General features: G+C 43.1%; 1 protein-coding gene across 4 annotated transcripts in view; it reads right to left on the bottom strand.

Moving 5' to 3' along the window:
* LOC121364568 (heat shock transcription factor 2 binding protein) overlaps positions 1-13390 on the bottom strand; it is a 31973-nt gene extending 18583 nt beyond the window's left edge. Inside the window, exons 1-4 of one of the 4 annotated variants that reach the window (XM_041487949.1) lie at positions 13243-13390; positions 10287-10437; positions 5807-5910; positions 1914-2063 (exon numbers count right to left, since the gene is read on the bottom strand). In XM_041487949.1, the coding sequence (XP_041343883.1) occupies positions 1914-2063; positions 5807-5910; positions 10287-10437; positions 13243-13344 (507 nt within the window). In that variant the 5' untranslated portion in view covers positions 13345-13390. Of the gene's footprint in view, positions 1-1913; positions 2064-5806; positions 5911-10286; positions 10438-12553 lie in introns of all 4 variants that reach the window. The other 3 variants (XM_041487951.1, XM_041487950.1, XM_041487952.1) reach the window with 3 other exon arrangements.
* Between the last annotated feature and the right edge of the window lie 60 nt (positions 13391-13450).

The raw sequence follows: 13450 nt of genomic DNA on the forward strand, positions 1-13450 counted from the left end.
TGGCTGAAGCTTTTTGAAAGACATCCAAAACAATCTCATGGAAATTAATGTACTTCTTTTTTTGGTGCATGCAGGTAGGAAACCTTGAAAACTCTCTCATGGTGTTTCTCTGGATGTCTCTTCATATTCTCTCTAGGAACATGGGCAAAACCAGCAGGCATCTCTCCCCCACTGCCTTGAGAACTACCTGTGTCACATTTCAAATCTGCTGCTTAAGCTCTGATTTTCCCAACCCTTAGGGACACAAAACAATATTGGTCACTAACATCATTTCAGTCCATTTGCATTACAGGACTGGAAGAAAGACCTACTTCTGTATTGCTTCAAAGGCTGAAAAAAGCTTGGGCATTGTTCTGTAAGGCATGACATGATTCTGAATTGATGCCACCTTCCCCATGTGCTTAAATATCAGCAACTGTTTCAAAGCACCCTTGATGTTCTCATGCATTTGCGTGGTTCACAGCACCTTCTCAGGGGAGGAGGGAAGAAGCTACAAGCTGTACAACTTGTCCCAAAATAACCCAAACCAAATATGTTGTATGACAAATCTCCATCATCTTTTAATGACCTGACTCACTGCCAGTTGCAATCTGTGGTTGACACAATGCCACACAATCCATTTATGCTTTTCCTAGGAGTTTTGTTCCAAGCCCAGGCACGTTTCTAACGGTGTTATGTGCACCATCCCGAGAAAATGATGCCTCCAAATGTTCTTCTGATCTTCACCAGAAATACAGCAGTTCAACAGGCTTTAATGATTGCTGGAAATGACTAGGAGAAGCATTTTGCATTTCAAACCAACCTCACCCACAAACAGTTGGGTTTTTTACCTTCAAACAAATCCTCAGGCAACGGTTTTTAACTAATCCAACTGAATATTAATACTTAAGACTGCTTTCAACAACCAGCCTTGTTCTTTAAATTCTAACTGCTTTATACAGTGTTTTACAGATGTTTGTCCTAGTAACTGCTGCTTGGATTTGGAATCAGAAGTTATCATTAATAAGGAATCACTGTACAGCTTTCTAATATCCAATATAAACTTTTAATTATATTTTGGAACACCCAGCTAGAACAACTCTTACAAACACATTGGTTTACCACTTACTAAAATGAACTAATCCTATTCACTCAGCTGCTCATCATGCTGCTGAAAAATGAAGCCAAAAGAAACTGTGGCATCAGTTCACTCAGATTAAATACAGCAATTCCTTCTCATGTTGGCTGTGTCAAGAATGAAAATCATATTTTTATCAGGCTTGTTTCCTTAGTCCCTCCTAATTCCATCAGCTGCACTTGGCAGTGAAATTGTGATAGCTGCAATAATGCCATTGTCATTAACTGTTGTTGTTCTGGTTTGTTATTGGGTTTTATTTTTTTTAATAGTCTACTTGCCCATGTTTAATATTGATGATTTAATAGGACGAACGAGCAGTGAGGGTCTCAATTTCCAAGAGTCATTCATGTATTAAGGCAGCAGAAAGATTTTAAGAAGCTGAGAAACAATGGATCTGTCTTTTCTCATGGAAATAGCTCCTCCAAGCTCTCCACAGGCATGGAAACTCCTGCATGTGCCCAGGAACTATTCTCTCCTTCTGTTAGCTTGTGAAGATATTTACATTCTACTAACTGTAGTCTTGCTTCCAGTGTGTGGTGGGAAACAGATAACCCTCATTTGGTAACAAAAGAAATAATTACTGCATTTATTCATAACACTTCACAGCTCCAACCCTTCTCAAAAGAGAATTGATGGCTCCCAAAGAACATGAAAACCAGAAAACATTTTTGCTGTCCAGTCAGTTTCTGAAATACATCCTTTAAGTGTGTTCGACAGCAAAGCCCTTATTTTAAAGGTCCTTGTTTTAAAGGCCTGAGGGCATTCCCAGCAGTCAGTATTCACCTGCCATACTTACTCCTCCTAGAATGGACTTCACAGCCTCCTCATTGCTGGACACCCCCCAGAGCAAGGTGCACACTGCTGCTCCCATCTCTGTGCAATACTCTGCCTGCTGCAGGAGCTGCTGCTTGGCCTCGTTCAGCTGCTGCCGCAGGTCCAGTTTCTCCTGGAACAGCGTAAGGAAATTTTGGTTGCACTTCACGTTTGCCACACCAAGTTTCTAGGCTAAGGGACAGAACCAGAAACACAATCATGGCCATCTCTGAAAAGGGAGGGTAACCCAGAGCTGTTGCAGACACATTCCTTCTCTCCTGAGCTGTCTCTAAGTATGCAGGCTGACAGGAACCAGAAACTGTCCACAAGGTCAAACCAAGTGACCCACAGAGACTGAGTGGCACCTAGAGAAGCCTGGCAGGAGACATCTCCCCCTGAGCAAACAGCTCCATTGTCTCTTCAGGAGAGAGGGGATTTCAGCATCAGGGGCCAGCCTTCCCTGACACCTTCCAAAAGATACAGGAAACATCTTACAGGAGGGGAGGGTTGTTTTGTTTTTCAAAACAGGCTTCTGTTCTAGCCAACGTGGAAGGAACAGTTGCTGGATATCCAGGATAAATACTCTTGTCTCTTCCAGCTCTTTTCTCTTGGCGTAGTCCTGAGCAGCAGTGGTAAAGCAAGACAGAGTCCCAAAACACACACCTAAGGTTTGAAGTTTGGAGAACCTTCCATTGCAAGAAAGCTGAGGTACCACTGTGCATCCATGAGATTCTGAACAACCTGATCTAGTGAAAGTTGTCCCTGCCCACAGCAGAGGGGCTGGAATGAGGTAAAACCACTACAAAATCCCTTCCAATCCAAACTATTCTGTAACACAATGATTCTATGATCACTTAAGTGACCTGCTAAGTGGTTCTTGCCACAAAGCATAAAGAGAGAATAGATCAACCCTACAGAACCAGAGCACAACCTCCATTTGGCAGTACTTTTCTCCAATCACAAGGGAAGCTGGCTGGAAGAATATCATGGAATTGGGCGGGATTCTAGGTCTCACTGGCTTCCTACCAGCTGCCACAGGAGCAGCAAAGCTGCTGCACTTCTTGGTTTAGAGCCAGCACAGACAGGGAGATCACGGCAGGAATTCTGCAGCCTGTGTCTCAGGGTGGATGTGGACTCCCAGCTAACCAGGCAGGGTGGTATTAGTGCTGCAGGGAAAGATCAAGGCCAGTCCAGAACAATTATGCTAACTCAAGTATTAAAAGAGAGAGAATCACAGATTGCACACTGTCAAAAAACAGAAGGATCTTACTCTGCCCATTTTACAGACATGATATTTTCAAATTCACTGCAGAAAACACCTTCCTCAGCTCAGCCTTCCCAGTGTGTTTGGCTATCAGGATGAAGTATGGGGAAATGGGAAGGAATCTTTTCTATGTCAATTTTGAAAGTAGCTAAACAGAACAAGACTTTCAATCATGTATTGTCATCAAGACTTTAAGTATCTTGTTGATTTTGGGGTTCACCTCAACGCTTCATGTTGAGGGTTTGTAAAGAATAGAAATGTAAACTCATCTGAAAATTTAAATAATATGCTGTCAACCAGTACAGAGTTGTGTGTGCTCTTTCACCAACTACCTCCTGATCACACCTACCAGCCTGATTTGCACTGCTGCTGATGGAACACGCAGGTGAGGATTTGTAAAGTTCAACTTTAATTTCTCAAGCAGACTTTTGTGTGTGTTTACTCTCTGGAGTCTCTCTCACCTATACAGGCAAAAGACACTTGCTGCTGACTCCATAGGCAGAAACTCTCAGGAAAAGTCTCTTATTTCTTAATACTTTGATCACTTTTAAGCAAATTAGCCAAATTCCATCTTTTACATGACTCACTGCCAGGCCTATCAGCTTTTCTGCCACCATGTGCATCCACAAAATGTCCTCAGGCATCTTCCTGCCTAATCCCTATATTCTCCCTGTCTTTTCCACACTGTCCTAGTATTAGGGAAATGTATCTTTAATACATTTTATTTGCATTTGGATGCTAATACTGAGTAAGACATAAAACCCAGTAATACCAAATCTAGATCCCCCAAAAGCATGCAAAGCCAGCAGAAAAAATGCCAGAATTTTTAATAGATCAAAAGCAACATCGGAACAAAGACATGAAGCAAGGAAAACAAAATAGTACATGCAAGAGCCAGAAAAATAAATGGAGCCTGCAAAAGCAAATAACCTGGCTGGAAGCAACACTCCTAAGGGCTCACATCATCAACAATCCCTGTGCTATGCAACACCACCATCTTCAGGAAAAGGTCAAGGCACAAGAACACAGCAGTGCCCAAGTATGGAACTGTAAGAAGACAGACAAAGGAGACATCAGCCAAGAATAACATCTGCACTTCAAGTTTTGCTCAGGTTCAGAAAGCACAGCAATTCCCTAATCAGTGACACAGCTCTGCACAGAGAATTTGGAATGCAAAATGTTGATTTATGACAGCTTCAGAAAAGGACACTGCTCAACCAGAAATGCATTTATTCCATGTTTGTTTCAGTGAGTAATTTTCTTCTCCTTCAGAAGATAAATTTGTAGAAAATAATTCAGAAACTCCACACAAGGATGCCTAAAGCAGAATATCAACCAAATGAAAAACACCAGAAAAGTGACTAACAGGAACAAAAATCACTCATGTACACACACCATCTTGCTGTATCCTGAAAGCTAAAGGACTTCACAACATCATGAGCACAGTCCACTGAAATACACCTTCCTGGCACTGAACAGAACCCAGTCACACAACTGCCACACATGCACAACAAAGACATGAAGAGAAGAGCTTTGAGCAGAAACACCAAAACTGCTCCTAGTAAACTACGAATGCTTTAAGTGAAACTCATCCAAAAGAAATCATAAACTCAAACCACCTGCCCTTTATTTGTAGTATTAACAAGAAGCATGGGTGGGACTTGCTTCATTAATATCCAAAGCAACAGCATTCAATTTTACAGGAATTTTATCCTGCAACTAAAGACCTCAGTGCACAGCAAAATGAACTCTGTACTTACTGCTGAACTGCAACATTGATCCCAGAAGACATTTATTTTGAAATAAGGAATATCCAGATTGACAACTATTCCATCATACCAAACTTTATTCCAGAGTGTTTAATCTACACAGATATGTACTGAAAGTGCATTTCTGAACTCTTCATTATTCCTTTTCAAAAATGAAGTAAGTTTTGTGGTTCATCTGTCTTTGTGCAATCCCAAGGCTGGCAAATGCCAGCTGTACAACCCCAACTGCTAACTACTGCAGGAAGGCTCCAAGGAAGTGAACTTTTGCAGGAAATAATCACCACTGATTCTCACAGAGAATCATTTGAACCCAAATGGCTTCACAGACTGAGAAGTCGATGTCTTTGCTATTCCTTAATTGTTAAGAATCTCTCCTCTCATAATCACTAAATACAATATTGACAGAGCAAGAGGAGCCCTGAAATTGCTCCTTGATTCTCAGCTGTACATGGCAATTGGATCAATAGGTGCTTTGAGAAAGATTATTAACACTAAACAAAGTTACACAGCTCACAGCAAACCAAGAGAGGCTGCTTTCATGTACATTGCACTGCTGAAACTATCTCCTATTGTCCTCTTTGCAAATATGTTCTAGCAATGTTAAATTCACAAGAACTGGTTCTGTGAAGGACCTTTTAATTCTAGCTATGCCACAATCTTCCCAAATACCCAGTGTTTTACTTCAACATGTTAATATGGATATGGATGACTATTTGGATAGAAATCCCAAATAGATTTGAGACCAAGGATTCATTTGTGACAGGAAAATGAAAATTTTATCACTTCTGCTTTTGTTATTAGAACTCAAACACACAGTTATCAATATTCTGGCAGCACATCTACCTTCTTCTCTCTCATGCAATCTGCCTGGGCCGTTTCCAAACGGGCTCTAAAGTGTTCACAATCCATCCTCAGCTGCTCTGTTTCCTCCTCCTTCTTCTCCAGGCCTGTGACAGGATAAATCAGATAAAAGAAAGAAGGAACACGTTATGGTCATCGGGCCTGCATTAAAGCAAAGAAATCCACCAAGTGTGACTTTACCGAGGTGCCTCAGCCGTTTGCTTGTGCGAGATCACCTCCCCGTGGCCAAACGGGAATCTCACAATTTGCTGTGTGGTAACAGCTCTGAAAAAGCAAACCAATGTCTGATTTAAAAGGATCACATCTGGCTGTTAAATACTCAGGGTTGAGAAGATTTTTTAAAATTTACTCTATTTTCTATTTTGTTTTCATGTTGGTTTCCATGAAAACTCCATGAGTGAAATTTCACCTAAGTCAGTGACTATATTAAAAACAAAAGAAAAACACCAACAGTAGTCAAAAGTGAGTGTTTCAATCTACAATTTACAACTTACGTGGATAGCAAGAACGAAAAGCAACTATTCCAAATATTTTAAAATAGTATTTATAAAGTAGTATAAGCAACCTGGGCTAGTGAACACTGTCCCTGCCCATGGCAATGAGGTTAGAACTGGATGATCTCTAAGATCCCTAGCAACCCAACACATTCTGTGATTCCATGATTATAAACTATTTAAACATTTTGTCAGTTACAAGCAAATTTTATTATTCCCTTATAAAATTAATTTCTGATATTATCAAATTTGATGTTATCAGAAATTCATTCTAATTTCACTTTATTTTAGTGAACAGAAATCAAGTTAAAAGTATTCCATTTCACCAGCATGATGCCTGTTTAAAAAATTTCTCTTTGAAGGACAGTTTTAATAATAGATGTGTATTGTATCTTACTTTAAAAAACCACACTTGTGGATGCTTAGCATTTATACTGAAAAAAGGAAACATGTTTAAGTAGTTCAAAAAAGTAAAATCCAAACAGCATCTACTGTAACCTTGGTTAGTTTAAAAAAATGAATTACACCCTACTTCAAACACCATACCCTTGAACATGACAGCTTGGTCTACAGTTTAACATACTTGAAATACTTTCCCCAATATGTGACAGAATTTTTTAATGTAATTACTAAAAATCATATCAAATTCTATCATAAAAAGACAACATAATTAAAAACTATCCAAATATGTTCTTATTAAACAAAGGACTTGGCTTCTGGCATTCTATTTAGTAGTTCCACATGATTTGAAAATAAATACCTTCCTGTTTTGGTCCTAATTGACAAGTTTATCATCTTAAGTATACACACATTGCTTTGAGTAGCCTGTATAAAAGGAGAAAAGCTGTTTGTGGCTGATTTATCTGAAGAGGTAGAACATATTTCCACTCAGCCCTTGTGTGATTCCAAGCCAGCAACACATTTTAGCAGAAAGCAAAGAGGCAAGGCAAGGGTTCACTGCTGACAAACATCTCTGTGCCAGGACACGCTCTCTGAGCAACTTGCTTCTTTTCAATCCGCAGTCCAAAGGAAAAGAATGAAGGGAGAAATGGATTAAACTGAGTTTTTGAGGATAACTCTGGTCAGTGGCAAGAAACCTCCCTTCTGTCAAGTGAAGAAAATTCAGTCTCATGCACTTCTGACTATGTGGCTGTGAGTCCTAAGAAGCTGACAGCAAGATGTCTTGAGCAGGAGTAGAACATGCTCTGCTTACCTACAGCAGGCCAAGAGCCTTGCCAGATAAGTTCATTCAGTGAAAATCTCTGTTCCTGCAAGGAAACAAGCTCTCCAGAAAGAGAAGAATCACTTCCAGTCTTTGAGAGGATGGATCCAGCCTGAATCCAGCAGACACACAAAGATGCCACATCCTTCTCCAGCAAACTTCAAAGGTCCCAGAACCAAACCTGAGCCAGAAGGGGAATAGTAATGACTACTTATTGTTAACACAATGAACCTGGACTTTTTAAAGGGCTTCAGATAAAAGAAGGATGTGCCAACATCCTCTAAGGTATCACAATGTTTTATGTAGAAGGGGCAAAAAAGGACAATAGAGGAAGCTGTGGAAAAGAGACTTACTTCCTTATTTGTGGAAACTTCCCTGCTATGCCCAGTCAGCTCTCCCAGCCGTGCCTTTGCTCTGAAGAGAAAGAAGCAGCTTTCACTACCAACTTGGATGAGCAACAAAAAACCTGAAATGGTGCCTTCACACAAAGAAGAAATACGTAACTTCACCACTGCAGTGGTAAATCAGACTTTGGGAAGAAGTGGCACTTGCTCTCTAGGTAGAGACTCCAAAGCAGAACAAGACACTGGGCACAGGAAAGAAGAGAAGGCCCCCATTTCAGATGAGAGGTGCACTTGGTCTCATCCACAGAAAGTTATAGGTCATACTGGGAGACTTTCTGGACCACAGATCTAATCTCAAAGCTCTGGAAGGTGGACAACTGAGTACAATAGGAATGAATGCCAACAAGTGATGGAACTCCAACTCTAGTGATCCAAATGCCAGACCAATGTTAAATGCTATTTTTAACACTTCCCAAGTGGAGTGAGTTCCACTAAACATATCATAATAATACAGAAAAATTGCTGGAGCTGTATTTCTAAAACTTCTGGAGCCAAGCACTCTTCCTGAGAAGGGTAATAAGAACAAAACAGAACCTTCTTTTAGAAATGAAGAATTACCCTGGCAAAAATCTTAATGAAGACCCTGACAGCAGCCTGAAAAGCAGGTGTTGGCTGCACTGAGCATTGCCAGCTCAGATCTGAGAGATCACCCCCGGGAAGCCACAGGAATGGGTGTCCTATTGGCCTGCACACCAGGGAAATGTGCAAAGATCTCAAGGTTTCTCAAAGCTGTTCAAGACTCTGACTGAATGGGTTAGAGGTGTTGAAAGCCTCTGACTGTAATCTGCACTTCTTGAGGGAATGGAGACTGCTGCTCAAGTACCCAGAAAACTGTAACAGCTGATGGAAGTCTGGAGATGTACAAATCACACATTAGGCTTAATGTAAGAACATTAAAAAATATCTCTAGGAGCTGCCAGGACTCCTGTGAGCTTCACATGCCACACCAAGAAGCTGTATGTAGCAAACAGCACCATTCTGAGAGTGAAGGCTGTTTGTGTCCCTGTGATGTCCCACCTTTAGTGATTTGTATGCTCCAAAGCCTCCTTTCAGTCTGCCTTATTTCATGCTGCAGAGGTAGGAGAAGACTGGAGCAGCAAAAATCTCCACTTGACTTGTCCAGTTATAGGGGCACACCGTGGCCAGAGCTTGAATAAATACACAGATGACCTCATGACCTGCAAAAGAAATCTCCACTGTGGAGAAAGACTCCAGAGAATTCAAAAGCTGTCTCAGCTTCAGGTCCTACCCTCGAGGACCCAGAAAATTCTGGACAGCCAGCAGAACATTTGAAGGAGTCTTAAAATCCCCATGTTGATGCCATGAGCCTGCTCTGGATGGACAGTGTCTCCTTGATGCCTGGCACAAGGAATGTAAGAAGGATCAATGAGAGGAATCCCAAGACAAGTAAGTAACGACTAATTGAGGATCTTGAACACTTAATGTAACTGGAAACAGTCCCTGATGCCTTGCCACAGAGAACACTTCCAGATCCTATCCACTGCTTGTGACATGGAAGAATCTTCCCAAAAAGTGGATCACTGAGGCAGGTGGAAGCTCTGCCCCAATATATTACATTGTCAGACACAGGCCTTGAGGCCCTACCTTGCTTCTCCTTAGCTACCTGTTGCAAATTAATTTTCCATTTATCACTTGGTATTCTAGAAGAGACACACCCTCTGTAATCAGTCTCTTGTACCATGCCTTTTCAAGCAAACCCACATCCAGGTAAACTGTGCAGCTGCAGCTAAGCTACAGACCAGGGATGGAGCTGACTCCTATTCGGCCCTGATGGCATGTTGGGAGAGGGGTTATTTTTGGAAAGAAAAAATGGACTTTGGGGACAGCAATAAAAATACTTTTATAACAGAATCTTTTTTTTTTATTATTATTAGTAAAGCATACAAGCTAAAAAAAAAAACAAGACAGGCCAAATATGAGATTAACTCACTCTTCCTTCAAATTTTTACCCACTGCTATTTACCATTATTTTGTTGGGGTTTTTTTTCTGTGAAAGTCACCTTTTGAAAAACAAAATGTTTTTGCCTTTTCTCAAAGAGAAAACAAATTTTTCCCCATACAGCTTCCCTTACTGCCTGAACTACATATGTTTTTATCCACAGTCAAATATTTTTAAAGATTAATTTGACATGTCTGATTATTCCTAAGGCAGCTTGTAATTTTCTTCACTGCAAACACATTAATTTACTGAAGCTGTCACTGAACAACACAGTTGAATCTGGAATAGCTCCACAAAATGTACAGCTATTTCTGGAGCACAACAGTTTGTTCTAAGCAGTTCTGGCAGAAACTGCAAGAGCTTGTAAGATGGTGCTACTCACTTGATTCAATAGCATCCAGCTTCTGGAATGTCCCCAGGATATCTCCATTTACTATTTTGGGTAAGAAATCCCGCAGTTGCATAACTTCAGTTGTCAGCCTTTCCAAATCCCTCCTTCTAACTTTAACGAATTCCTCTTTGGTCTCAGTCTTCTGAAATAAAACAACAAAGCAAAACAAAAACAAACCAACAACCAACCAAAGACACTGTTACAGTCCTGTTGTGCTTTTCTGCTTCCATTTCTTTTCCTGGACAAAAATATTCCTCTCTATGACATCATCTCAGCAATTTGTAACTTTTTAAAGAGAACTATCCAACAATCAAAAGTCTCTGAGGTTGATCCTTTGACTGTAATCTTAATTTCTACTACTGTGGCCTTAAGTAAATAGCATTACATCTCTTCATGTGTTTCTTCATCCAAAATGTGTGCACTGCATCTGGGAATGCTGCGAAAATTAACACTCACATTTTAAAATGTGAGCAGCACACACCAAGCTGTTGTTTCATGACTGTTGTAAAGGATATGATTACTCAGCTTTTTAATTAATTCAAACATTTGCAAGATCCTCAGTCCTAAATTACAACAACTCTTTTGGAGGAATTGCACAGCTTTCAATCCAATTTATCTATTGTGAAGAGCAAAAATTACTTGCAGCCATCTGCAATCCAATCTCACATAAATAATTTAACCCCAAGGTATGACAGAAATGTTTACTAGCTTCCTTTCCAGCCAAACTACAGCTATAGAATAATTTTCATTCAACATTCCAGCAGAATGTGTGTTAATTTTAAAATGACAGAGCAATTTCTGTAAAAAAAAAACCCCATGAAGTCCAATTTCTGATGTACATACATGTGCACTCTGCTGGATATTAAAAGGACTGATACACATAAAAACAAAAGGAAAGCTTTAACATGTTTTGACTAAAACATCAATCACTTAATAGGCTTTCAGAAAGCAAAGTTATATCTTAGTATTGCTTTGCACTGCACTGAGAACAGTGCTGACAAAATGAGATGTTTTATGGATCACATCTTATTGCAGAGGGAAAAGGCTAACAAACCAAAATCTCATCTACAGCTTCAAAATGTGCCATCCCCACAGTCCCCTCAAGAGCAGACACACAAAACAAATGGGAGTCATCCTCTCCAACCATTCCCTACAATTCTTTCTGCTTCCCTTCTTCCTCACACTGAACATTTCCTTTCAGGTTTGCTTCCTGCTCTATTTCTTTCCCAGCTGTCTTTGAAATCCAGATAGTTTTAGGACAGGTCAGTCCCACCTCTGTGGGTTCAGATATGTAATGAAGGTAGGCAAGAAATATTTTGCTTTAATTTGAACTGTAAGCTCTAAGCTGCATCTAGGAGTTGCTTACGGCAAGGTTCTTAAGGCCAAGTAGCACCACGTGATGTGACTCTAGAAAAATTCCACTCATCTAGGTCTCAAGAAAGCATGGAACAAACACATGGGAAGAGGAGTATTTAGAGGAATGCCATCTGTGTGTGAGCAGCCATGAATGACAGAGAGAATTCAGCATTGCTCAGACTTACAGAGCAAAATCTGGTACATAAAAATAGCTCTGTTCACTAGCAGAAGCTGAATTCAAATAAAACACGCTGTGAATCACTGGTGTTGAGATATGAAATATGCAGTAAGGAGAAAATTCTCCTTTGTAGTTCCCACTGTAAGCACAGGTCCTTGCAGCACTGCAGTTACAGCAGACAAGTTTTATTTTCCCTATTAAACACCTTCTCCACATCCCTCTGCACTACAGGAGTGTGTTAAAGGCAAATACAGACGGGGAGAACAGGAGTTTTCTGTCCAGCCCTTACAGTAACAGCAGGTGCCTGGATGGAGGAAATTTGACTTCACCGAGTTGTTCCACAGGGGTGAAGTCACCCAGTACCGCACCTGAGCTCCTGTCCTGCCTGGGGTGAGCCCAGGGACGGGAATTCCCTTCCCTGCCAGTCGGGGGGGGCGAACAGGGCACAGCTCCCCGCTGGCCATGAGCCCCCAGCCAGGAATCACTGCCAGCCCTGTCCCCACTCACTCTCCCCCAGCCCAGCGCGCCTCTGGCACCGCTCCACGGCCCCCACCGCGCTCCCCTCTCCCTGCGGCCCGCCATCGCCCCCTCAGGGCCCCGTAAGGCCCAGGACACCACACAACCCCCGCTCCTTCTGCTCCTCGGGGCACCCACGCCCGCATGGACCCCCGGGCTGGGCCGGGCCTCAAGGCCAGCCCCGAGCGGCCCCGGCCCCCCGCGATACCTGCGCGTCGCCAGCGAGGCCGGCGCTGCGCCACATCGCGACAGCGGCGTCGTGCGGCGGGGGGGGGACGGCGTGAGGGCGGGAAGGGACAGGCTACAGCCACGCCCCCGCCGCGGTCACGCCTACTCCTATTGGGCAGACGCCTTGTGGGGGCGTGGTCTGGGCGTAGTCTGATGGTTAGGCTCCGCCCCCAGTCCCGCGACTACACCGGGATAAGATTGGAGTAACAGCGGGACAATACCGGGATAACACTGGGGTAGCAGTGGGACAATACCGGGAAAACACCGGGATGACACTGGGACGACACCGGGTTGTGCGAAGCTGCGGGCCGGCCCTGCCGTGGTGCCGCTGGGGCTGGAGGGCTGACTCCAAGCTGGGAGGGAGCATTGGTCTGCTGGAGGAGGGCTCTGCAGGGGATCTGGGCAGGCTGGATGGAAGGACCGAGTGCTGGCAGGTTCAACAAGGCCAACTGCTGGGTCCGGCACTCGGGTCACAACAAGCCCCTGCAGCTCCAGCGTGGGGAAAGAGAGTCTGGAAAGCTGCCCGGAGGAAAAGGAGCTGGGCTGCTGGTCAGCAGAGGCTGAACCAAGTAGCCAAGGCCAATGGCACCTGGCTCGTGTCAGCAATAGCGTGGCCAGCAGGACCAGGACAATGATCATGCCTCACCACAGGCACAGGTGAGGCCGCACCTCAGGAGCTGTGTCCTGTTCTGGGCCATGGGCCGCTCCACAGCGTGGTGACCGGTCACAGGCTGGACTCGATGATCCCAGAGGTTCTTTTCCAGCCCTCATGACTCTGTGATCTGCCCGGGCCGGTGGAGAGCCCCTGAGGGGGACCCGGCCGGTGCCTCCCGTGGGTGGCGATGCCCGGCACTCCGCGATGCCCCGGCACTCCGCG

The sequence above is a fragment of the Pyrgilauda ruficollis genome, unplaced genomic scaffold (genome assembly GCF_017590135.1).
Source record: "Pyrgilauda ruficollis isolate IOZ18807 unplaced genomic scaffold, ASM1759013v1 scaffold85, whole genome shotgun sequence".
NCBI lineage: Eukaryota > Metazoa > Chordata > Aves > Passeriformes > Passeridae > Pyrgilauda > Pyrgilauda ruficollis.